This window comes from Dromaius novaehollandiae, unplaced genomic scaffold (genome assembly GCF_036370855.1).
Source record: "Dromaius novaehollandiae isolate bDroNov1 unplaced genomic scaffold, bDroNov1.hap1 HAP1_SCAFFOLD_37, whole genome shotgun sequence".
NCBI lineage: Eukaryota > Metazoa > Chordata > Aves > Casuariiformes > Dromaiidae > Dromaius > Dromaius novaehollandiae.
Window position 1 is genome coordinate 139,108 of NW_026991398.1, and position 25,013 is coordinate 164,120.

At 52.9% G+C, this 25,013-nt stretch overlaps 1 protein-coding gene and 1 pseudogene across 1 annotated transcript; both read right to left on the reverse strand.

Annotated features, from left to right (window-relative positions):
- Positions 1–3,573: 3,573 nt before the first annotated feature.
- On the reverse strand, positions 3,574–4,507 carry LOC135326163 (olfactory receptor 14A16-like; annotated as a pseudogene).
- Positions 4,508–9,357: 4,850 nt separating this feature from the next.
- On the reverse strand, positions 9,358–21,587 carry LOC135326164 (olfactory receptor 14A16-like). Its single transcript, XM_064504011.1, has 2 exons — positions 20,982–21,587; positions 9,358–9,423 (listed from the first exon to the last, which is right to left on the reverse strand). The coding sequence occupies exons 1-2, from the start codon at positions 21,585–21,587 to the stop codon at positions 9,358–9,360; spliced, it is 672 nt and encodes a 223-aa protein (XP_064360081.1).
- Positions 21,588–25,013: the final 3,426 nt, after the last annotated feature.

Consider the following 25,013-nt stretch of genomic DNA (forward strand, 5'->3'; position numbering starts at 1 on the left):
ACCCCAGCTGTGGGGTGGTCCATGGCCAGCTCCGTCCTTCTGCATGTCTCCATATCCCAACGGAGAGGAAAAAGCCAGCCTTGCATGGCCTCTCTTCTGCACCGGACCATGGCAGATCCCAGAGCATGGCTGTCTGCTAACCCCCGAGTGGGGCACAGCCCGGGATGGGCAGGGGCCGGGTGCTCAGATCCCCCAGACTCTGGGGGATCATTTAATAGTCATTTAATAATAACCCAGCCCTTTTGATGTCAGAGGTCTCTGGTGCCAGGTCCACCTCAGCCTGCTCCTGAAAGGCTTCAGCACAGCCCTTGAGGGAGCTGGAGCTGCCTCAGGCCTCAGGGCAGTCTGGCAGCAGGAGGGTTTGACATGGGCACAACAGCAGTGGTTCCGGGAGCAGGGAAATTGGGGCGAAGACCCCTGCCCTCGGCTGCACAGCTAAGGCACTGGATGGGTGATGCTTTTGTGGCCGGCCAGGCTCCAGGTGCAGGGTAGATGTCAGCTCAAGGGTAGGAGTGCCGCAATGGACTTCAGTGCAGCCGTGACTGTGGTGAAGGCAAGTGGGCAGACCCAGACATGTGCAACTGCAAAGGCTGCATGTGGAAAAGGCACTGTGGGGTTGGTGAAGGCCCTCCCTCTCCTCCCTATGGGGAAGAGTATCCCCAGGCGATGCTGGACTCTGGCTGACAGGAAGGGAGCACAGGGCAGGGCAAGAGAGGCAGATGGAGGCTCCTGGGATGCATGAGGGAGTTTTCCAAAGCCCAGGGCTGAGCCAGGCACCTTTGGATCTTCCCCCTGCTGCTCTCCCATCTGTGCTTGTTCTGCCCTGCTCTAGGAGCTCTCACCCCCTGCCAGCCATGCCAGAGCAGAGGTTGAGCAAGAATTCATGGAGTCACAGAGTTTTGGTGGGAAGGGACCTCTGGAGGTCTCCAGTCCAACCTCCCGTGCAAAGCAGGGCTGGCTGGAGCCCTTCAGTCTTGTCTGGCCATTGCTGGACTGTGCCTGACCCCAGTTACCATCCCCAAACCTGCTCTGCTCCTCTTGTCCAAGCACTATGGGACAGCACCTCTCATCGGTGGGTCCCTGCCCTGCCTGCCTTGCCAGCACCCTTGGCTCCCGGCTCTGCTTCCCACATGGAGCAGCCCCACTCTTGGTGCTCCTGACAACATCCTCTTTGCAGCAGGAGCCCTGTCACAAATGGTGCATAAACACTCGAGCTCTGACACAGAAAAGCCTCCTCTCCTAACTATGCATCATAAAATCAGACCCAAGTGCCTGTGCTTGCTTTTTCACCCAGCTCAGACTTTCTGTGCAGTGGTACCTGGGTAGGGGGTCCAAATCCAAAGCACTCCTTGCAACATCGAATTGGCTGTCAGGCAAGGGTTGCTGCTGTGGGCATATATGGTCACCTTCTGTACCTACAACCTTCTCTGGGATCTGCACAGTCCCAGCTTCCCTTGCCAAGGCTTTCTTGACTGTAGTACAGACACAGGTCTGAGGTAAAGATGAGGAGTCAGGTCAGCAGGACAGTGACAGGGTAAGGTCAGGATCTCAGAGGTTCGGGCCAGGCACAGCCATGTCCACAGCATCACTCCGGCAAGGCCCAAGGACAAAGGGATCATCTCCCCAGCAAGGGGGATGAGGCCCCGCAATGAGGCCAGTCACTCTCTGTCTCCCCTGCTCTTGTGCCCAGCAGATCCCCCTCCCTGTCAGCCTGCAGCCCCTCCATGCCCACGCCGCTGCCCAGCACAGCACCAGAGCCCTGGCCCTGCAGCCCCTCCGGCAGCTCCTGCTGCCCCAGAGACAGAGCAGCCTGCCCCAAGCTGGTGCACAGAGAAACCTGCTTCTTCTTATTTTCTCTCTCTGAATGCTGCCCTGCTTTTCTGCTGGGACATCCCTGCTCCCCAGAGAGCCTTTCCCCAGGTCAGTGTGTCTGTGCTGGCCTGGCTGTTCCTGCACCCCTGCCCTGTGCTCCCTGCAGAGCCCCAGGCTGGCGGTGCTGCTCTGCAGAGTGAGCGGCTGTGGGGCCACAGGGTGACTCCTGACTCAGCTCTGGCCATGCTGGTCAGGGCAGGAAACAGACCCAGCTGGACAGGGATCACTGATACTCCTGACATGTGTCTGTGCTCATGGATGGTGCTCGGAGTGACCCAGGACATTTGCAATTGCAGATGTGTTTGGGTGGGCACTAGCTCCAGCCTGTGGTGTTTCACTGCAGGTGCAGGAATCACTCTCCAGGGCCCCTTCCCTGGGACTCCTGGGTCCCCACTGCCTCTCCTGCAATTGCAGAGCCCTCGTTTCCCCATGCATACCTGGATTTAGTGCTTTACCTTCTTGTTACACCACCATGGACCATCCCTCACTTTGTGAGGCTGCAATCACAGCCCACCCCATGGGACACGCTGTCCCTGGAGATCCCCTGGGCTCTCGTGGGGTTCAGATTCCTCTCCAGAAGGATGGGCATCTCTCATCAGCGCTGTCACCTGTGGGACAGCCCCAGGCAGACATTTCAGAGACCATTCCCCCTCCCCACTGGCACTGGTCACTGAGAAATGAGCTCTGAGTGCAGCCCTCAGTTGCTAACAGATCACCCAGGGACTCTGAGCTCATCCCCTAGGACCCCTGGAGTTCACAAGCAGAACACCAACCTCTTAGCGGTGCAATCCCTGGGGTGTATTTTTGACTCCATCTCCTGAAGAAAGGACAGACTTCAGGCACGTCACAGGGGAGATCCCCTTTTATTACAGAAATGTCATTGTGGAGATCAGGTCTGGCATAAGGGTGCCCATTGCCTAGTACTGCCTGTACTTCCTGGACACACGCACATGGAAACACAAGCCTACCACCACCAGGTCATGAGAACTCCTGGGCCATATCCACAGCACAGAGCACAGAAGGCCAGCATGGAAATGAAGAGAAAACTCTGAAAAGAGAAAGTCCTGCTGCTGTGGGTGGATGTGTCTTCAGGACAGCTGCAGCCCCCCCAGGAAGGCTGCAGTGAGGAAATGCCTGCTGTGGCAGTGGGGGGATGATACTGCCAAGCACGGGGGTCTGTCCCCACAAGCTGCTGCCTGACTCCCCTCCCCTCCCCTCCCCCTCCACTTGTGGTGTTGGAGCGCTTTAGAGGGAAGGGACCAGCCCACGGTGACACTTGGCTGCCACCCTCACAGCAGAAGGGTGTGAGATCACACCCTGACTGTGACCCAGGGGACATGGGACCCATGGTCTCACCCCAGCTGCACTCGTCTGAGCCTGACTCTGTGCCCCTGAGCTCCCTTGGTGTCAGCGCCAGAAGAGACACTGCAAAGGGAAACTCTCCTCATTGCACTGGGGCATCCGAGGGAGCTCAGACTAGGGGGCTCTGAGGTTCCCCAGTCGCTGCTGATGAAGGGGGAAACCGGGATTCCTGCTTCAACACAGTCTCTGGGTGAGATTCAAATGAGAGATTCTTGAGTAGACATAACATGAACCTGATTTTTTTTTAAAGCAAAAAGAGGAAAATAAGAAAGAAAGAAATGCAAAACACACAGATTTGATGGGAGGTACCCTGAGGAATTGATGCAAAATGGACAGTTATCAGTGCTGAGATTGGGCCCATTGAATCAGTTTCCTCAGTGCCTCCTTGAGCTCCTTGTTCCTCATGCTGTAGATGAGGGGGTTCACTGCTGGAGGCACCACCGAGTACAGAACAGCCACCACCAGATCCAGAGCTGGGGAGGAGAGGGAGGGGGGCTTCAGGTAGGCAAAGATGCCAGTGCTGACAAACAGGGAGACCACGGCCAGGTGCGGGAGGCACATGGAAAAGGCTTTGTGCCGGCCCTGCTCAGAGGGGATCCTCAGCACAGCAGTGAAGATCTGCACGTAGGACACCACAATGAAAATGAAACACCCCAAAGATAAACAGGCACCAACCACGAGAAGTCCCACTTCCCTGAGGTAGGCGTCTGAGCAGGAGAGCTTGAGGATCTGGGGGATTTCACAGAAGAACTGCACCACTGTGTTGCCTTGGCAGAGTGGTATTGAAAATGTGTTAGCAGTGTGCAGGAGAGCATTGAGAAAACCACTGGCCCAGGCAGCTGCTGCCATTTTGACACAGGTTCTGCTGCCCATGAGGGTCCCATAGTGCAGGGGTCTGCAGATGGCAACAAAGCGATCATAGGCCATGACAGTGAGGAGATAAAACTCTGCTAGAGATAAAAAAAAGTAAGAAAAATATCTGGGCAGCACATCCTGAGTAGGAAATGGCCCTGGTGTCCCACAGGGAATTGGCCATGGATTTGGGGACAGTGGTGGAGATGGAGCCGAGGTCGAGGAGGGAGAGGTTGAGGAGGAAGAAGTACATGGGGGTGTGGAGGCGGTGGTCGCAGGCTATGGCTGTGATGATGAGGCCGTTGCCCAGGAGGGCAGCCAGGTAGATGCCCAGGAAGAGCGAGAAGTGCAAGAGCTGCAGCTCCCATGTGTCAGCGAATGGCAGGAGGAGGAACTCATTGAAGGAGCTGCTGTTGGACATTTGCTTGCTCGGGGCTTTGTGGACTGTCCAAGGAGGTAAAGATAGTGTCAGGTTAGAGCAGCCTTCTCTGAGCCAAACCCCTTCTGTTTCTCATAGAACCCCCCACCTTTCCTCTGTCTTTTACCTTCGTTCAGCTCCCTTTCTGGAGCTCTGTTTGCACTGTCTGACTGTGCTGTGCAGAGGAAGGGCCTCTGCCCGTGGGCTCCAGAGGAGTCAGCCCTGTTCTGCTGGGGGGTGTAAATGGAGATGTCAAACTGACCTTGCTATGTGGTGGGATGCCTGGGGCTGGGTGCTGGGAGCAGGGGACTTGGTCCACATACCATTATATTGGGGTATATTCTCTATTTACCACAATGAGAGCTGAACACAGCTCTCATGCCAGCTGTATCTGAAAGAGAAGATATACATCTCTGCCAGCCTTATCCTCTTGAACAGAGGTGTCTGTGTCTGGATCAGTCACGCCAACTCCCACTCCAGGAAGGCAGAGAAACAGTCAAGTGAAGGCAGGGGGTGCCTGACCCTTTCTCGATGTCTCTGTTCCAAAGAGATAGACCCTGTCCTCACACCAGTTTACCATCTGCGCCCTTCCTCCAGGCACTGCAGAGAGGATGGGAAGTGATTAGCTCTGATGCACACATCCTGCAGCAGAATATGTCCACCCCATGTGTGGAAGGGCTGGTCAACATTTGGAAACCCATTTTTCTCTGCAAAATGATCAGTGGAGGAGTCTGATGATATATTGATATACATATATATATACAGAGAGATATATATATAATGGTGTATACACACACACACACACACACACATTTTACATGCCTCCTTCTCAGCGTGGGAGCATTCTTTGATGGGGTAGAAATCTTTGGCATTTCAGTTGCTCTCAGCATGAGCCCTTGTGCATCCCAAGAGGGAACTCTGCGGTGACTTCGTAGGTGGCCATGGGACCTGGTCTGTCAGTGAGTCTTGTCCTTCACTGTCCTGCACTTGCACCTCACTCAGGTGAAGGACAACCACACTCACAAGTTCCTCTAAGAAAGACACTGGACTGAGCTGGGAGCGGAGGAGTTCAGTTTCACAGTGAACATTTCCAAATTCCTCTCTCTCAGCCCAGAGATGGAGAGGGTGATGAAGGGTGTGACAAGGTTTCTGACTCTCATGAGGAACAGCTCCAGGCAGCAGAGATGGGCAGGCAACGAGAGGGAACTGCTAACAGAAACATTATGGGAGGATGGAGCTGAGCAGGTCATGGTCAGTCCCTGCAGTGCTGACACCTCCCTCAGTGAGCTCAGTTCTCATCTCCAGAATTCTCCCAGCAGCAGGGCACTGTCCAGGGGCATCCCCATGTTTGCAGGTGCTAAGGAGCAGGTCAGATAAACCCTGAGGAGGCCAGCAAAGGGGAAGCTGGTGCTGTCTATAGACTGAGGGATGGGTGAAGGGACTGTCAGAAGTTCCTAGCAGACACATTAGCTGCTCATTGAAACTGTTAATAAGTCTCAGTCTGTTGTCCAACAAGCCTGACAGCTCCACTTTCATTTTCCCCTTGCCAGGTGGTAGAAAATCTAAAGCACCATCTCAGGAAATTGACTTCTCTTTCAGGAAATCCCTGCCTTCACTTTTCTTTTGAAAATTCCCCTCTGAAATGTCCCATGCATGAGCTAGAGCTATGAGCAGCCCTGTCCCACACAGCACCCTCTCAATGGGAGAATGAATCTGCCCTGCCGGGGGTCGCTCCTCCCACCCAGAGCTTCTCCCTGCAGAGCCGTGGGGAGCTCCCCAGGCAGGCTGAGTGCTGACCCTTGCAGGCAGCAGAGTCACTGCCCTGGGCACACAGCACCCCTGGGTGCAGGGAGAGTGTTTTGAATTACAGCCCTGCGCAGACCTGGGTGCACATCCCGGCTTCGACCCCCCTGCAGCTTCCTTGGGAAGAGGTAAAAGGATGCCCTGGATGCTCAGCCAAAGACTTACCGTGTCAAGGGCTGTGAAGATTTCCCCCACAAGGAGCTCTCCTCTGTCCTCCCACTCCACACTGCCTTGCACTTCTCTCTGCCTTCTCTCATCCCATGTCAGCAGCAGCAGGCAGTGCCCGCAGCCCTGCTGCTCTTGGCAGAGGAGCTGCTCCTGCACACAGCTGTGTCTGGGCAGTGCTGCCAGGTTGCCATGAGCTCCCTCCATCCCAGGAGACTGGCCCCACTCAGGAGCAGAGGCCCAGCTGAAGGCATGAATTTCCCTGTCCCTTGTGCTCCCTCCTCCTGGGAAATGTTCACTGCAATAAACTAAAATAATCACTGATGCTCCCTCTCTAAGCACTGAAGGCAGACTGATTGCAGCATTGCACTTTGTCTCATCAGAGGATGGCTATCTGCAAGAGGTGGAAATGTCCCACTCTGGAAGCCCCTATTCCTATCCCTTCACTAGGCAGGAACCGAAGCTGAGACAAGAAGGGAGTTCATTTACCCATGGTTGGGGTGTTAATTCAGATGAGTCAGTCTGGGCTTCTCAGGGTGGTTTAGAAGGCCCTGGACGGGAGTGGGATTTAGAACCCTCCTGTCAGCTCTACAAAAAACACACAGGAGGTGGGATTCCCTTTGCCAAAACTGAAGTGAGCACCACAGAGGTGTCTGCATGGGAGCTCCTTGTCTAAGCTCACACTGTAATCACTGGAGATGGAGGGTGGGAGTCAGCTGGACACACACAAACACCTGGTGACAGCTGAAGAGACAGAGGTGGTCCAAAGCATGTGCCAGTGTCTGTTTGTTCTGACGGTGCAACTATGACACCCGCATCCTTCTAGAGCATCAGGTGGCGGTCAGGTGGGGAATTGCCTTGGCCATCTGAAATGACCCTAGATGCCTACTGCAACTAGAGCTCCACTCACTAGGAAGCTGAGGCACAAGCAGATCTGTACAAGGCAAACAGCTAATGCAATTCAGTGCAGACAGTAGATTCAGTGACATAAAGATAGGCCATAGGCCATAGGCAGGGCCATGTCCCATGCCTGGGGTGTCCAGCACAACCACGTCTCTAGCAAATTCAGCATGGGACCTACAGGAAAGCCATGTCCTTCTGGAGTGGTTGCTGGGAAAGCACCCCAGAGCCTCCCAGGTTTCCTACCAGTGCCCAAACAACTGAATCCTTTGCCTTTACGCAAAGTCCATCCCATCTACATCCAACAGTATTGCATAGACGGAAGGCACATCACACCAAGGTCCCCACTGTAGTCCCTGCACTCTCAAACCCTTCTAGTTTTTCTCCATGAACAACTTCTCACACCCTCAGTTGATATGAACAGGGACTGGGCTAGTGATATCCACAGGTTGGCTGGATCACAGGACATCCAGGCCCAGGGAATGTTTCAGTGGCACTTGTCCTTCCTGGAGATTGGTTCATCTCTGTCACAGGCCCAATGGTGCTGCAGAGTCAGCTCAGGCAGCAATCCCCTCTCCTGCCATTTCAGCACAGCCCAGCTCTGTTTCTCCCTGGCCTTGGGCACTGCAGGGTTTGCTTTCTTAGCAACCTCCTTTCACTACTACATGGACGCCTGCTATCTATGCAAGCATGTCTCTGCTCCGAAGTGGGGCTATAGCACACGTGGTGTCCTTGGCCCTTGGCAACATGTTTCATCATGACCAGTCTGCACTCAGTGCCACAGCTGAGGCTCTGCAACCCAAATATACACAAATGCATGCAACCTGGGGCACAGGCGCAGGCAGATGGAGATGAACGAGCCAGAAAAGGATGATGTTTTCCTGGATATGGAAACTGCAAATAAGGAGGAACTGATCAGGGATGGGATAGTGTCAGGTTTTGCTATGGTGACCATGAAAATGTGGAGTCCCAAATCCTGGAGGGAGTGAGGAAGGACAGTAGCAGAGTACAGACCCTGGACTTCAGAGGAGCAGACTTCCTGGCCTCTTCAGGGGATTTCTGGGGGATGCCATGGGAGGCAGCTCTGAAGGGCCCAGGAGCTCCAGAGAGTCAACAGGTCTTTAAGGACAGACCTGCCAAGCACAAGGATGGGCCATCCTGGTAATCACTAAAGCTAGCCAACACCTTGGGGACCAACTTGACTAAACAGGGACCTCACACCTTAACTCCAGGGTACTAGGGCAGCATACAGCAGGGGGAAGAAGGGAGAGGCCAAGGAGGAATTTAGAAATATTGTCCAGCATCATAGGCATGGTGTTAGAGAAGAAAAAGCTCCTCTACCATTGACACTTGCAGGGGGACGTCAAGGGCATGAAGATGAGCTGCTACTGCTCCAGTAAGAATCAAAGAATAAAAAGGAAAATGTGGCCTCACTGCTAGATGGGACAGGGATTCTTGTAGCAGCAGATGCAGATAGGTCTGAGGAACTCAAGCCCTTGTTAGCTTCTGTTTCCACCAGCAAAGTCTCCCGGGATGTTGTGCCTTGAGTCAGGACTCCAGAGGAGAAAAACAGCCAGTGGTGGGTGAGGTTAGTGAGGCATTCCTCGTGAGAACTCAAACTACACAGGTCAGTGGGGTTGGATGGGCTGCATGTGAGGATGCTGTGAGAGCTGGCTGCTGTCACTGCAAGGCCACTCGCTACCATCTTTGCAAGGTTGTGGAGATGGGGCAAAGTCCTAATGACTGCAGAAAGGCAAATGCAGCATCCATCTTCAAAAAAGGCCCCAAGGGCAACCTGGGGAGCTGCAGGCAATTCAGCCTCACTTTGGTGAGGAGTGAGCCATGGAATGAATCCTCCTAGGTCACATTTCTGGGCACATGAGGGAGACTCTGCTTGGATGGTCAGAGGGCAGTGATGAATGGGTAGCACTCTTCTTGGAGGACAGAGAGAACTGCAGCACCATTGATGTCTCCAGGAACTTGTCTCATTTAGCATCTGCACTAGTTACATGCAGGAGGTAACACTCATCATACTTGTGGATGACCCCAAACTGGAGGTGGGGGGAGGGGGGGGGCAGCCATATGCTTGAGAGCTGCCATTCAGAGGGACCTGGACAGGCAGGAGGAATGGGCTGTCAGGAAGCTCAGGAAATTCAACAAGGACAAATGCTAGGTCTTGCACCTGGGATTAACCAACACCCCACAGTGTTACAGGCTGGAGCCTGAGTGCCTGGGGAGCAGCTCTGTGGAAAAGGACCTGAGGGTCCTGGGCGACAGAGGCAAAACATGAGCCAGCAGCTTTCCCTGGCAGCAAAGAAGGCCAGAAGCATCGCGGTCTGTCTGAGCAGGAGCACAGCCAGGAGGTCAAGAGAAATGATGATCGCCTTCCAGTCAGTATTCATTAGACCACCTAGAGAATATTGCATCCAGTTTCGGGTTCCCAGAACAAGAGAGAGGCTGATAATTGGGAGCAAATTCGGCTGAGGGTCCTCGCAGTAGTTGGGGAGCTGGAGCACCTGCTCTGTGAGGAAATGGGGCTTGTTCAATTGCAGAAGAGATGGCTTTGCAGGGATCTCATAGCAGCCTTCCAATGGCTACGAGGAGGTCACCTAGAAGATGGAGCCAGGCTCTTCACCAGAGTGCAGTGGGAGGACAAGAAACAATGGGCATAAGTTGAAAGAAGAGACGTTCATGCAGGACATAAGGAAAAGCTTTTCCACTATGAGGATGGTCAAGATTTGGAAGTGGTTGCCCAGAGAGGCTGTGCAGTCTCCTGCCTTGGAGGTTTCCAAGACCAGACTGGCTGAAGGCCAGAGCCACCTGGTCTGACCCCAGAGCTGACCCTGCTGTGAGCAAGGAGATTGGGCTAGAGACCTCCTGAGGTCCTCTCCACCTCAATCCCCAAGACAGCCCTGATCAATCCTTTACCTCACTTTGAGTTTCCTGGAGTTTTTTTCTTCCCCCCCTTCTCAGTTTGTCTCCTTTACCATCCTGATCCCTTCCCCTACAATCAGCCCACTCCTGCTTACTCCTAACTCATTGGTGCTGTATTGGTTTCTTTTTTGTTTGTTTCTTGGTCGTTTATTTTTGTTTTGACACAGGAGGAGCTAAAGTTCAGAAGGATCTTGAGGAACTCGGGTGATTTGGACAACAGGTACCTCATGAAGATTTACAAGAGAAGTGTCAAGTCCTGTGCATAGGCAGGAATAAACCTGTCCATGAGGAGAGGTTGAGGGACCTGGACTTCTTTAGCCCGCTGAAGTGCAGGCAAAGGGCAGTAGAATAGGAGCCTGTGACTGCTTGAAGGGTGGTTTCAGAAATGATGGAGCTTTTCTTGGTAGTGGGAAACAGCATGAGAAGGGGAAAGAGCCACAAACAGTAGCTTGAGAGATTCTGACTGGACTTCAGGTAAAAAGAATGTGACTCCTAGGGTAGTGCTGTGGTGCAACAGGTCACCCAGAGGGAGTCTGTGATCAGCCCTTGGCTTTGTGTTTCAAGGGAAAGCAAGTGAGGACAGGGAGACATCAGGAGAGGTCAGGAGATCCCGGGGTGAGAGCAAGGTGGGGAAGCAGGCCGGGTATCTACAGTCTGCAAGGAAACAGGCACAGGCGTGGGAAAGCATAGGATGGCCCGAGGTGGAGATGGCTGAGTGCCAGCAGAGCTAGGTCTTTGTCCTCTTGGCTATGGCTGGTGTCTCTGCCACCGAGGCCCATGAGAAGGCACCATGCCTTAAAGCACTGTGGCCTTGCTGCCTCCTTGTCCCTTGGGAGCCCAGGAGGTGCCGTATCATGGTCCTGCACTCGGCATTGCACACCCCCACCTGCACACTGCCCCCAGGAAGAGCCCTGAGCAATGCGTGATGGAAAGGATCACCCTGCCCAGGGGCTGGCTGTCAGTGCCTGGCTGCTCTGCCTGATAACACACATCCAGGTTGACTTGGCATCACAGCCACCTGCACATTGCCTTTGCCTACCTGCAATCAGGGCCTCCAGCCTTCTGCTCTAATCAGTCCCTGGGAGACTTTGTTGGTAATTGCCCTCAGTGGGACCTGTTATCACTCCAAGAAACTTGGGATTTCCTTCTGACTGTAACTTCTTGAGAGGTTTGTTCAGTCTCTTCTCAGCATCTGAGGTTCAGGGGCTCAGCACCAAATACACCTCAGGGGTCATTAAAATGCCAAAAACCCTAAGGAGCCATGACTCTCTGCATAATTTGCTTCAGTTCTTCAAGTCTTGTGTGGCTAATTGGGAAGCTTTCAGGAGAGTATTGAAATTAGGCAGATTTCAATGAGCACCTGAAATGAAAGATGTCTGCTTCTTAAGCTTTCTTTATTCTTCAGTTTTCAGAATAAGCCATACCCACATTCTCCAATTCACACTGACCCACTAGGTCTCCTAATCAATTCTGGGCAGGTAGGACAAGCAGGATTTTTGATAGGAGACATGTATGGACAGCCTTCCTCCCCAGCTCCCCAGCCCTGCCAGTTCCCTCATCAGCCACTGGGGACTTAGAGCACTCTGGTTAAAATCTAAGCTTTTTCCTCTCAGGTCTGTAGCTCAAGGTTACAGCTCATGTGCACCAATTCCCACCTGCCTTCCTTAGCGTATTAGCTGCAAAGAGACACAGAAGGATTTGTCTTAATTGCAAACAAACAAAATAAAATTTGAAAGTGTCATAAGAAGTAAAAGACACTCCTCAACTGTATGTCAAGTCCAAGCTGCCTCCAGTGAGTTCCACTTCCCACAAGACATAACCTTCCTTGAAATGTTTTCGACAGATAGATAGGAAAGGACAGACAAGAAGCAGAACAAAGGAGCTGGCTAAAGAGACACCGAGACTGCTGAAAGACGAGGCAAGCTTCAGGCTCCCAGAAGCTCAGAGCAGCAACTGGAGAGTTGAGAGGTATCTGAATGAGTAAAGAGCAAGGGGAGAAGGGAGGAAAATTGGATAACTATGGAAAGTGCATATGTCCAGAGAGTCTGATGCAAAGATGACTTTAGAAATGACCAGTTTAATCAGATCATGTGGAAATATGTGAGAGATCACTGAGATTACATCCACAGCCTAATAGACAGAGCAGTGGAAACACAAGGTCAAGGGCTGATCAATATTTCTTCTCCCAAGTTCATCACCTTTCCTGAAGATTTCCACTCTTTCATCAAAGCAAAACATTGACATTAAAATTGGTCAATCATTTGAGCTGATGAAAATGGGCTCATATTTTTGAAATGTTGAAAACAATTCTTCACCTTTCCAGGCAGAGCTCAGGTGTCCAACCACAAGCAGCCAGTGGCACTTGGAGTGGCCCTGGTGTCTGTGAGGGACCTGTCTGGGCCTGGCAGCTCTCGCAGGGGACCTGCGGGAGACTGGAGCCCCTCAGAGCTGCAGATGGAGGCTGGGCAGAGAGGGCCAGGGCACCTGCAACGGCACCAGCTGTCCATGACCCTGTGACTGCATCCCACCCCAGCTCTAAAAATCACTTTCCCAGTTCAATAAGAACACAAAGATGTTTCAAAAGCTGAAAGATGTAACAAAACTTTTTTTTTGCTTTAGATAATTTATTTAATTTCTTTCTTCTTTCATTTCTATTGACAGTTCCTGAAGACATCTTTTATAATAACGCCTACACTATTAAAAATACTATTTTTGTGTCTTGCACAAGTCCAGCGCCCCTCAAACCACTCCCTGCCCAGAATCTTCCTTGCCATATCTCACTCTTTGCACACAGTGAGTTGTAGCGTGAGGTGTCACCTGCTCACAGCTGATAGAGGAAAACAGGCTGACCAGCTTCAATAAAATGCTCTTGTTATCGATGGCCTAATTTGCACAAATCTCAATGTACCTGTGTTACAGTAACATCTTAAAGGAGTCCCTACACATCTAGCCACTCTCCCTTCTCATTCCCTGCATGGTCATGAAGTGTGACTCCATTTCAGGTGACAACAGGGATGGGAATTATCTGATCTGATGTTGGACGCCTGCAGTGCAGATGTCTCTGGCTAATCCAGTTGTCTGGACTGCCCTTTCTAGTCAGTGGAAAGAAAAAAGTTGTCCCACTGAGAGGTCTGGAGATGCTTCTCCTGGTGACCAGCTAATGCTCCAGAAAGGTTCTCATGGTTCCTGGGTCACATTTCCTAGCACCACATGGGAACACAGCTACACAGGGCATCTCAGGCAGCAGTGGCCTCTGTATGTATCTCTAAGGGCCTGAATGTAAAGTTCCCGTCATTGGGTGAAATCTGTGTCATGAATAGCTCTGTGCAAGAACTGAAACAAATCTTTGTCTTCAGAACTTCAGACATATCAATTCTAATGCATAATTTCTTTCCTTCTGATTGGCAGCACCATATGTATACACTACAGTAATTACACTGCATGAATGTATATATTTATATAAATGTACAGTTATTCAATGTGATCAATTTCCTACCAACACTCTGAATGGAAAAACCTTGTTCTGAGAAACTACTGTATTCAAATTGACATGTCTCCTCTCTCTTTCTCTGCCTCTCTGTCCTCTCTTCCTCTGCCTAGTCTCTCTTTACAGAGGCCTTATGGCCCCTCTGTCCTCCAGGGAAGTCTCCTGGGGGATCCTGCCAAGCAGATCCTGAATGAACTGAATCACTCCCAGAATGTCACCCAGACTGCTGTGTGCTCTTCTTCTTTCTACAAGGTCTCCACTGGCTCATCACCTGCTCCAAGGCAAAGCCCTGTGCGCTCCAGCCACCCCTTTGCACAGAGCACACCTGCACCTCCTCGCCATCCCAGCCTGCCTTCCCCAGGAGCCCAGTTTCATGAGGACAAGAAGAGAATCACACCACCTCTCATCCCATCAGAGATGATATACGAGCAGGAGGATGGGGAGAGGCAGGCAAAGGGGACATGGCTGCAGTGTTGGTTGTGAGGTCACTTCCACTGCAGCTGCCTGATTGGCCCTCAGCAGATGTGCTGGCCAGCAGGCATTGTGATGTCACCCAGTGCCTCAGAGAGCCCACCCAGCAGAAACGACTGCCCTGGGGAGGGGAGGGGGTGATGCAGGTGACAGGGACCCATCTGGGTGCTGATTGTGAGGGCACCTCTGCTGCAGCCACCCCACCAGCCCGCGGCCGGCAGGCAGGCAGGCACGGCTCACGGCCACCCTGCTCAGGACTAGCCCTGTGGAGCAGACCTGCCACCGAGCAGCGTACTGCTCCTTATGTAGGTCTCCTCCAAGTCCAGTGTGCTGCCCTGTGGACCAGAGACACCATGGACATTATCTGGAGGCTTCCTTTGGCAGCTCAGCCTTCCCAAAGTAGCACATGATGTATTATTACCATCCAGAGGGTTTTTTTTATAGTGTGCAAGGCCTGCTGGGACAGCCCTGCACCACTCCAGAAGGAACTGACTGTCACTTGCTTTTATCCACACCTCATTGCCAAGAGGGCACCTTTGTCCAGATTAGCCTCAGATCCACACTTGGGATCTCCTCTCACAGGGGATTCACTTGCAAAGAACAGTCCACAAGTGAGCTACTACCCAGGCTGTGCCCGAAGTGATCGGGCAGGAGCTTCAGAACCTGCAGGCCTCAACCAGCTCAGTGACACATTGCAAAGAGTGCTCAGCTGAGTTGGACACCTGAACTGTCAGGTCAGAAATGACTCCCTTAGAGCAGAGAGGAGCATGTGGAAAGGTGAGGAACATAATTCTGAGGGGGCTTGCAAGTCATCTGCACAAAACAGCTTCAGCTTTGCAAGCTGATTCTCACCTATGACCCCTGAAGTATTTCCTGCTGACTTGCAGGCAAGTGCTTGAGCATCACAACTAACTGCAGTCACTGCACATCTGGAAGAAGTGGTTTTAAAGGCCAATTATCTGCTGAAGAAATACTTTGTCTTTGGAAGTTTCCCTTGTTTTTCCCATTTTAAAAGCTAATGACTGTGGCACTAATGACTGACCGCTTGAAAGGGCACCTCCGAGTGCTCCACTGTGGCAAGACCATTTCCTTGTGAACTGTGTGGGTGAAAAAAGTCCCACATGATCTAACCTGCTCTCTGCGTCCTCCCACTGGATGTCAGCCCCTGGATGTCTGGTGTCAGAGCCCAGAGCAGTGCGCAGGGTGCAGGGAGCAGCACAGAGCCCCGAAGCAGCGAGGCCTTCAGCAAGAAGAGCTCAAGATCCTCTCTACAGTTCAGTGGATTGGAGGGGAGTTACTCAAATGGTTAAGTAAGGGCTAATTGGGAGATAATACTGCATTGTTAGCAAAGAGTTTCTAGGGTCCTGCCACATGAGAAGAAAAGAGTGTCTGCACCAATTAGCTATATGGGCAGTATCTCCCCATAGCCTTTGCTAATAGGAGGGAGAGGCAACTGCTATGCCTCTAGCCTAAAAAACCTTGTGGTTGGACAGATCCCAGAAATGATAACTTCAAGAATCTCCAACAAAGAAACTTTTCTGAAAGATGACCTCTTGTACTCCAAATACTCTAAGCTCCATATTTCTAGGTATTTCACAGTCTCTGTGGCATATCTGGCTGCAGATCCTGGCAAGAGCTTTGGAAACTCAAGGCCTGAACCTCAGTGCACAGAAGGCAGCAGGCTGCCAGCATCCCTGGCTCTCGCCACCAGGGCAGCCTGGGCCCTGCGAGCCAAGTCACCTCCTCACCTCCAAGGGCTCCCCAGCTCCCCAGCCTGGCAGCACTCCCCACGCACAGCACTGCTCTCTCCAGGCACCTCCTCCCATGCAGAGCAGCACCAAGACACTGGGGCCACCACTTGTTCCCACCACAGGGCAGCCCACCACTGTGACACACCGCATGACCCGCCCCTCGCCTCATAGAGGGTTGCCAGCCAACACACGCCTCTGCATCAGAGACATACAGGGGCCAGGACTAGATGTGGCAGCAGCTAGGGGACCCACAAGGGCCCCAAAACACACAAAGGCCAAGTCTATATCCCTTCACTTCCATTCCTCCAAGGCCTTGGGACAGGGAATTCCTCTGGACATTCATCTCCTGCTAGAACCTTTGCAGCCATTTGATAAGCGTCACACAGGCAAGCGTGGGACTCAGGATGGGACAGCCCACAGAAGAGGGGTTTGCTCTGGGGGGCTCCCCAAGAGTTAAGGAACCCGGGGGGTACCACGGCCAGAGTCACCACACTGTGCGGTTGCTGTAGCCTAGTGGCACACCCTCCAACGACCCCATGGTCGCTGAACAAACCTAGTCAGCAGAGGGGAAGTGACACCACAGACTCACACCGAAGACGTCTAGGTACTGTGGAATTCTCCACTGAAGGACCTGTTGATGTGCGTACTGCTATTGACTGAGTACGGCTGTCTGTTGAATAAGCGTACTGTTGTCGACTGAGCACTGGGTTGTCTCTTGGTATGCCTCTTGGTATTGACTGGGGCCGTACAGCTGTTGTGTAACTGTGGTCTGGCATCGTTTGACTGGATAATGAACCAAGCCCAGGAAGGACAAGAGAGTAAGCCACATACCTCTGTGGGGACTCGCACTCACCATCAGCTGGCCTGCGGACCCGACCACCCACCCATCAGTGGGGACGACCCTGAGGCCAACTGCCAGGGAGGACATGAATCATCCTGGCACAATTGGAGTGTGGTGAGAACAATATGGGGAAAACTGTTACCGGAGAGGTGGCCGCATAAGGACAAGGAAAAAGTGAGAATGGTCATTATACCATGCATCTGTTAAAGAACGGTGAATTGAAATTGTCTGGAGATAGCTGCTTAGCACAACTTACATAAAACTTGCTGAGCATGAGGAGCTAATTTTGCTGAAGCCTTAGGCCGCACGTGGGAAAAGTAATGAACCTTTACCTAGTTTAGTAAAAAATAGTGCCTCAGAGCTCATTCAGGCTGGGAAAATAAGGCAGCCACACGCAGTCTGCGTTCCTGTGTTACCCACTCCGAAAGGGAAGACATCAAAACTTTGAAAAATAAGACCTTGGGAGACAACCACCAGACCCAACAAAAACAGAGGTACAACCTTCATCAGAGACCGCAAAAAACAAGAATAAGGAGAAAAACAGCTTACCTAAGAATGATGATGAGACCCAATGAGGAGCAGGAGACCCCAGACCAAAAAAATTACTACTGGTCTAACTACCGCATGAGGGGTGGGAAATGTAAGTTGAAAAAACTATAATTGCCCAGGATTTGTTTACGTCAGGGGCCCTCTTAGGAGGCACCCAGCTCGAGCTGTAATTACTGCATGCATGTGATTAAAATGTAATTTGTTTTGATTTGCCTCTGAACTTTACTTGTGGGAACCTAGGGTCGAGCCCTGTTATGGTGGCCGATAAGCCTAATTTCCATAACAGATTAGAGCAGAAAGTTGGAGGCCCTGATTGCAGGCAGGCAAAGGCAATGTGCAGGTGGTTGTGATGCCAAATCAACCTTGATGTGTGTTATCAAGCAGAGCAGCCAGGCACTGACAGCCAGCCCCTGGGCAGGGTGATCCTTTCCATCACGCATTGCTCAGGGCTCTTCCTGGGGGCAGTGTGAGGGTTGGGGTGTGCAACGCCAAGTGCAGGGCAATGATAAAGCACCTCCTGGGCTCCCTGGGGACGAGGAAGCGGCAAGGCCACAGTGCTTTCAGGAAATGGTGTCTTCTCAGAGGCCTTGGTGGCAGAGACACCAGCCATCGCAAAGAGGACAAAGACCTCAGTTCTGTTGGGAGCTTTTACCCCTGGCAGTGCCCTTGGCCACCTCCACCACAGCCTGTCCTACACTGTCCCACACCTGTGCCTGTTTCCCTGCAGACTGTAGACACCCAACCTGCTTCCCCACCTTGCTTTCACCCCGGGATGTCTCCACCTCTACTGCTGTCTTCCTGTCCTCACTTGCTTCTCCTTGAAACACAAAGCCAGCGGCTGATCACAGGCTCCCTCTGGGTGACTTCTGGCACCACAGCACTACCCTTCAAGTGACATTTCCTTTTCCTAATGTCACAGCTGAGCCCTACAAGCTGCAGCTTGTGGCTTTCCCCTTCTCTTGCTGTTTCCCACTACCAAGAAAAGCTCCATCATCTCTGAAGCCACCCTTCAAGCAGTCACAGGTTCCTACTCGACTGCCCTCAGCCTCCCCTTCACCAGGCTAAAGCAACCCAGGTCCTTCAGCCTCTCCATAAAGGCCTTGTCCTTTAGACCTCTAACCTCACCTTTGCTGACCTCCTCTGGACCCTCTCCAGTTTCTCCCCATTCCTCCAGCACAGGGCATCCCACACTGGGACACCCTATTCTAGATGTGGCCACACCAGTGCTGAGACGAGGGGGATAATAGTTCACCTTGTCTGGGTGGCCGCTCACTTGCCAATGCCACCCCGTATGCAACTGGCCTCGTTTATGGTGAGCATGCAGCACTGGCTCATGTGGCATCTCTTGCAACATCCAGGTCCTTCTCCTCAGGGTCACTCCTCTACCCGTCAAGTCCCAGCCTGTCCTCATGCACAGGCTGTTCTGCCCCCTCTTAAACAGCACCTGCCATTTCTCCTTGTACAACGCCATGAAGTTTCTGTCAGCCAAATCCCCAAGTCTTTCAAGGCCCCTCGGCTTTGTACCACTGTTCTCCACCCTTTGAGCCAGGTGACCTCCAGCTCATTCCCCACACCCTCCATTGCTTACTCCTCCATCCCACCTCTCCCCAGTTTGGCTACAAAGAAGTTATGGAAGACCATGTCAAAGGCCTTCCTACGTTCAAGGAGTGCATGCACTGCACTCCCCTTGTCCACACAGCCAGTCATCCCATCACAGAAGGCAGCCAGATTGACCAGGCACAATTTGCCCTCGATGACTTCAGGCTGGCTGTTCCTGACCCCTTCATGTGGCTGGAGCCAGCTCCAGGAAGATTTGCTTCCCAGGGCCTGAGGTGATGCTGACCAGCCCATCACTCCCCAGATCCTCTTTCCTGTCCTTCTTGAAGATGGATGTAATGTTTGGCAGGCAGGAGGGGAGGGCCAGGGGCCGGGCAGCGGCTGTGGGTCTGTGCCAGCTCCTGCTGCATCACTGGTGCCTGCAGTGTGGAGAAGAGGGACAGAGGACGAGGCAGCACGGGGGTGGTGGCAGGTTGGCAGGGGCAGGTCAGCAGGGGCCAGTGTTTCAGCAGCGAGGGATGGTGCCCGTGCCACCCTCCCAGCAGGACAGGGACATACAAGGAGCGTGCTCTGCCTGTTGTGGTGCTCAGGGCAGCTCCCCAAGGAGCACAGCTTTGCCTGAGGGACCTCTTGGCCCTCAGCCTCTGCTCCAGCAACAGCTGGAGCAAGAACAAGAGCTCGTGGGACAGGCCAGCATCCCCCTGGCACAGTCCCTGCGACAGCCTTCAGTGTCCCGTCCCCCCACAGCCCTCCTGCTTTGGCAGCCTCCACAGTTTCTGCACCTTGCCCAGCCCTGGCCATGTCCCACGCAGGGGTCAGCACACAGCCATCCCCAGGGCCTGCTGGGGTCTGGGCCAGGAGAGAGGCTGCCTAGGCCTGGCTCTTCCCCTCGATACCGGCACTGAGCCCAGCAGGAATGAACTGGCCGCACAGCAAGACTCGCCCATAAACCTGGGCTGTGCAGCCAGGGCTGCAAATGGCCTCCACTCTCCTGCGCCCGGCATGTCTTGCTTCCCCTCCACGAGACCTAGCTCTGCCCCACAAACCCACCGGTGTGTGTCCTCACCCCAGGGAGGGCATCAGTGCTGGCCTGCCTGGCCATTCCTGCACCCTCCCCTGTGCTCCTGCAGGGCCCCGAGCTGGCGGTGCTGCTCTGCAGAGCGAGCGGGTTGTGGTGCCCCAGGGCCACGGGGTGACTCTGCACTGGCCGTGGTGGTTGGGGTGAGAAGCAGACCCAGCTGGACGGGCATCATTGCACCTGACAACCCCCTACCAAGGGGTCTGTGGCCATGGATGATGCTCTGGGAAATCACAGGGCATTTCAAATGGCTCAGGCTGTGTTCAGGTGTGTCCCTAGAAGTAGCCCAGGGTTTTCCATTGAAGGTGACATGAACCCCTCTCCAGGTTCCCTTCCCTCTGCCTGCAGGGTCCCCACTGTGGGCATCTGTCACCAGCCCTGTCATAGGGCAGACAGCCCCAGGCAGACACCTCTTGACCATTCAGCACCTCCAGGAGCACTGGGCACCCACAAGTGAGAGCTGAATGCAGCCCTCATTCCCTAACACAGCACCCCATGAGCTCATTGCCTTGAGACAATGGAGACCTCCCAGAAAGCAACAGTCCTTTTCAGGGTGAAAGCCCTTGAGTGAATTCTTGGCTCCAGTTGTGGAAGAAGAAAGCAACTTTCAAGCACAGCACTGAGGAAATCCCCTTTTATTAGAAATCCCCTTTTATTAGAGACAGGCCAGCTCTGACACAGTGACGGACACATTCACAGAAGGCCTCTGGGTCAGAAAGGCTGGGTTTGTGCCTCTGGAGAATTGTGAGGAATTTAAATACTTCTGTACAAGCCTGATTATCACAGATACAATGCTCAAAGCACAAGAGTTGTCTGAGATAAATCACTTACAAAGAGAGACGGGCAACTTATAGCTGCTGAACTGGTACCAGCTGAACCAGTTTCCTCAGGGCATCCTTGAGCTCCTTGTTCCTCATGCTGTAGATGAGGGGGTTCACTGCTGGAGGCACCACCGAGTACAGAACAGCCACCACCAGATCCAGAGCTGGGGAGGAGAGGGAGGGGGGCTTCAGGTAGGCAAACATGCCAGTGCTGAGAAACAGGGAGACCACGGCCAGGTGTGGGAGGCACATGGAAAAGGCTTTGTGCCGGCCCTGCTCAGAGGGGATCCTCAGCACAGCAGTGAAGATCTGCACGTAGGACACCACAATGAAAATGAAACACCCAAAGACTAAAAAAACACTAACCACAAGAAGCCCCAATTCCCTGAGGTAGGCATCTGAGCAGGAGAGCTTGAGGATCTGGGGGATCTCACAGAAGAACTGGTCCACTGTGTTGCCTTGGCAGAGTGGTATTGAAAATGTGTTCCCAGTGTGCAGCACAGCATGGAGAAAACCACTGGCCCAGGCAGCTGCTGCCATTTGGACACAGGCTCTGCTGTCCATGAGGGTCCCATAGTGCAGGGGTCTGCAGATGGCAATGAAGCGGTCATAGGCCGTGACTGTGAGGAGATAAAACTCTGCTGCAAGTAAAAAGAGGTAGAAAAAGACCTGGGCAGCACATCCCGAGTAGGAAATGGCCGTCGTGTCCCACAGGGAATTGGCCATGGATTTGGGGACAGTGGTTGAGAGGGAGCCAAGGTCCAGGACAGAGAGGTTGAGGAGGAAGAAGTACATGGGGGTGTGGAGGCGGTGGTTGCAGGCTATGGCTGTGATGATGAGACCATTGCCCAGGAGGGCAGCCAGGTAGATGCCCAGGAAGAGCGAGAAGTGCAAGAGCTGCAGCTCCCGTTTGTCTGCAAATGCCAGGAGGAGGAACTCGTGGAGGGAGCTGCTGTTGGACATTTTGCTCTCTCCAGGCATGGGGGACTGTCCAAAGAAGAAAAGACATTGACAAGTTAGGGGAGAATCTTCAGGCGACCCCCTCCCCCAAATGTTGCCATTCTCATACAACCCCCCACATTGCCCCTCTTTACCGAGACGATCTTTGTGCAGCTGCCTTGCTTCAGCTCCACTTTGCACTGGCTGAGTGTGCTGCTCTGACGTTCACAATTTTTGTCAGGTGAATTCCACCCATCATGTGGAAGAGCTTTTCAGCACTTTCACTCTGTAGTATAGAGAATGAGCGTTGAGAAACAGAGTTTTAGGGATTTTTAAATGGTGTTTATTTTCTACTAGATGTCCTTGTCATCCCTGGGGATTGTTCCTCGAAGAAGAAAGCCTTGGCATTTCTACTGTGAGTCTCGAGAAAAACAGATTCGCTGTCCCTATTAATCTCACAGAGTGAAGGTTTAGGAGTCCCAGTTCCTCCCCAAACCAGGAAACTCTTTCTCTTTTTGTCTCTGCCAAAATTAGGGAGAAAACTGAAAGCACAGACACCTGAAGGAAAGCTCCTTCTCTTTCAAGTAGCCCTCCTCTTGATCTGCCTCTTGAAAAGGCTTCTCGGATATCTCCTGTGCATGAGCTAGAGCTGTGAGCAGCCCTGACCCATGCAGCACCCTCTTGGTGGGAGAACGAACCTGCCTGCTGGTGGTTGTTCCTCTCACCCAGAGCTTTGTCCTGCAGCACCGTGGGGAGCTCCCTGGGCAGGCTGAGTGCTGACCCTCACAGGTGGCAGAATCACTGCTCTGAACTTGTCTGAATTACAGCCCTGCACAGACCTGAGGGCACACCCAGGCTTCACCCCCATGCAGCTGCCCCTGGCAGGAGGGAGCAGCATGCCCTGTCCCTGTGATGCTGAGGCAGGGAATCCCTGCTCTAAAGGATCTCCTCCTCTTATGCACTAGAAGAAGAGGGAGAGCAATTCTTAAAAAGCCTATCAGTCATGGGATGGGATGGGTTCAGAAGACCCCTCCAGGAACCTCAATAATATTGCTGTACAGCCAGAGACTTACCGTGTCAAAGGCTGTGATGATTTCCCCCACAAGCAGCTCTCCTCTGTCCTCCCACTCCACACTGCCTTCCACTTCTCTCTGCCTTCTCTCATCTCCTGTCAGCAGCAGCAGGCAGTGCCTGCAGCCCTGCTGCTCTTGGCAGAGGAGCTGCTCCTGCACACAGCTGTGTCTGGGCAGTGCTGCCAGGTTGCCATGAGCTCCCTCCATCCCAGGAGCCTGGCCCTGCTCAGGAGCAGGGGCCCAGCTGAAGACACAAATTTCTCTGTCCCTTGTGCTCCCTCCTCCTGGGAAATGTTCCCTGAAGTAAACTAAAATAATCACCTCTTGTCCTTTGCTAAAGAGTGCAGAGAAACTTATTCCAGCATTGCAACTTGTTTCATCAGAGGGTGACTATCTATGATAGGTGGAAATGTCCCACTCTGGAAGCCCCCTATTCCTATCTCTTCACTAGGCAGGACACCTAGACAGGGACAAGAAGGGAGGTCATTGACACATGTTTCAGGTGTTGATTCAGATGAGTCAATCTGGACATCACATGCTGGTTTAGAAGCCCCTGGGCTAGAGTGGGATTCAGATCCCTCCTGTGAATTCCACAGACACAGAGGAGGTGGGATTGCCCTTGCCAAAACTGAAGTGAGCACAACACAGAGGTCTGCATGGGAGCTCCTTGTCTAAGCTCCTGTTATAATCACTGGAGAGGGAGAATGAGTCAGTTGCCCACACACAAACACCTGGTGACAGCTCAAGAGACAGAGGTGGTCCCAGACATGTGCCAGTGTCTGCTTGCTCTGGCTGAGTGACTATGAGACCTACATCCTTCTGGAGCATCAGGTGGGGGCCAGGTGGGGAGTTTCCTTGGCCATCTGTAATGACACTGGATGCCTACTGCTACTACTAGAACTCCACTCACTGTGAAGCAGAGACACAGGCAGACCTCTGCAGTCCCAAAAGCTAACAGAATTCAGTGCAGACATGTGATTTAATGACATAAGATAGGCCATAGGTAGGGATCATATCTGATGCCTGGGGTGTCCAGCACAACCACGTGTCTCTAGCACATACAGCATGGCACCTACAGGAAAACCATGCCCCTTTGGAGTGGTGCTGGGCAAGTGCCCCAGGGCCCCTCAGGTTTCCTACCTGTGCCCAAACAGCTGGATCCCACCACTGCCTTTAGGCCAAGTCCATCCCAGCTACATTCAAGTGTGCTGCATAAACAGGAGGCCCATCATACCAAGGTTTCGCTGTAGTCTCTGCACTCTCAAACCCTCTTGCTCTCCTCTCCCTGAACCTCTTCTCACCCCTGGATGTTATGAACAGGGAGTGGGCTAATGATGACCTCAGGGTGGCTGGATCACAAGCTGTTCAGGCCCAGGGACGTTCTTCAGTGGCACCTTCTCCTGCCTGGAGAGCAGTTGACCTTTGCCACAGGCCCCAAACTGCTGCAGAGTCGGCTGAGGCAGCAAACCCCTCTCGCACAGCCCAGCTCTGTTTCTCCCTGGCCTTGGGCACTGCAGGGTTTGCTCTCTTAGTGGGAACCTCCTTTCACCATTACATTACCATCTGCTATCTGTGCCAGCATGTCTCTGCTCTGAAGTGGGGCCATTGTACACACAGTGTCCTTGGCTCTTGCTAATATGTCTCACCATGACCAATCTGTTCTCTGTGCCACAGCTGAGGCTCTGTAGCCCAAAGAGATGCAAATGCCTGCAGCCTGGAGCACAGCCAAGAGCACAAGCTGTCACAGGACTGCAACATCATTGGAAGAACTGAGATGTGGTGGGATCACCCACATGACTGGAGGGCTCTCCTTGTAGAGTAGGAGCTTTTCAGGAGAGACTGTTGGGGACAATGAGGAGGGGGGTGCCCTTTGTGTGAAGGGTCAGCTCAGATATGTGGAGCTCTTCCATGGAAGAAGCAAGGGTCTCGGTGAATGCTTGGATGCAGTCTAAGCAATGTGAACAAGTCTGTGGATCACAGGCCCTGGTTCTTGTGGTGGTGGTGGTGGTGATTTTCATGTCCCAGATGTTAACTGGAAGGGCAAGCAGCAGAGTGCAAGCAGGTCAGGAGGTTTCTGGAGGGCATCGGGGACAACTTCTTAGCACAGGTGTATGATGGGATGATACTCATGATACTTTCT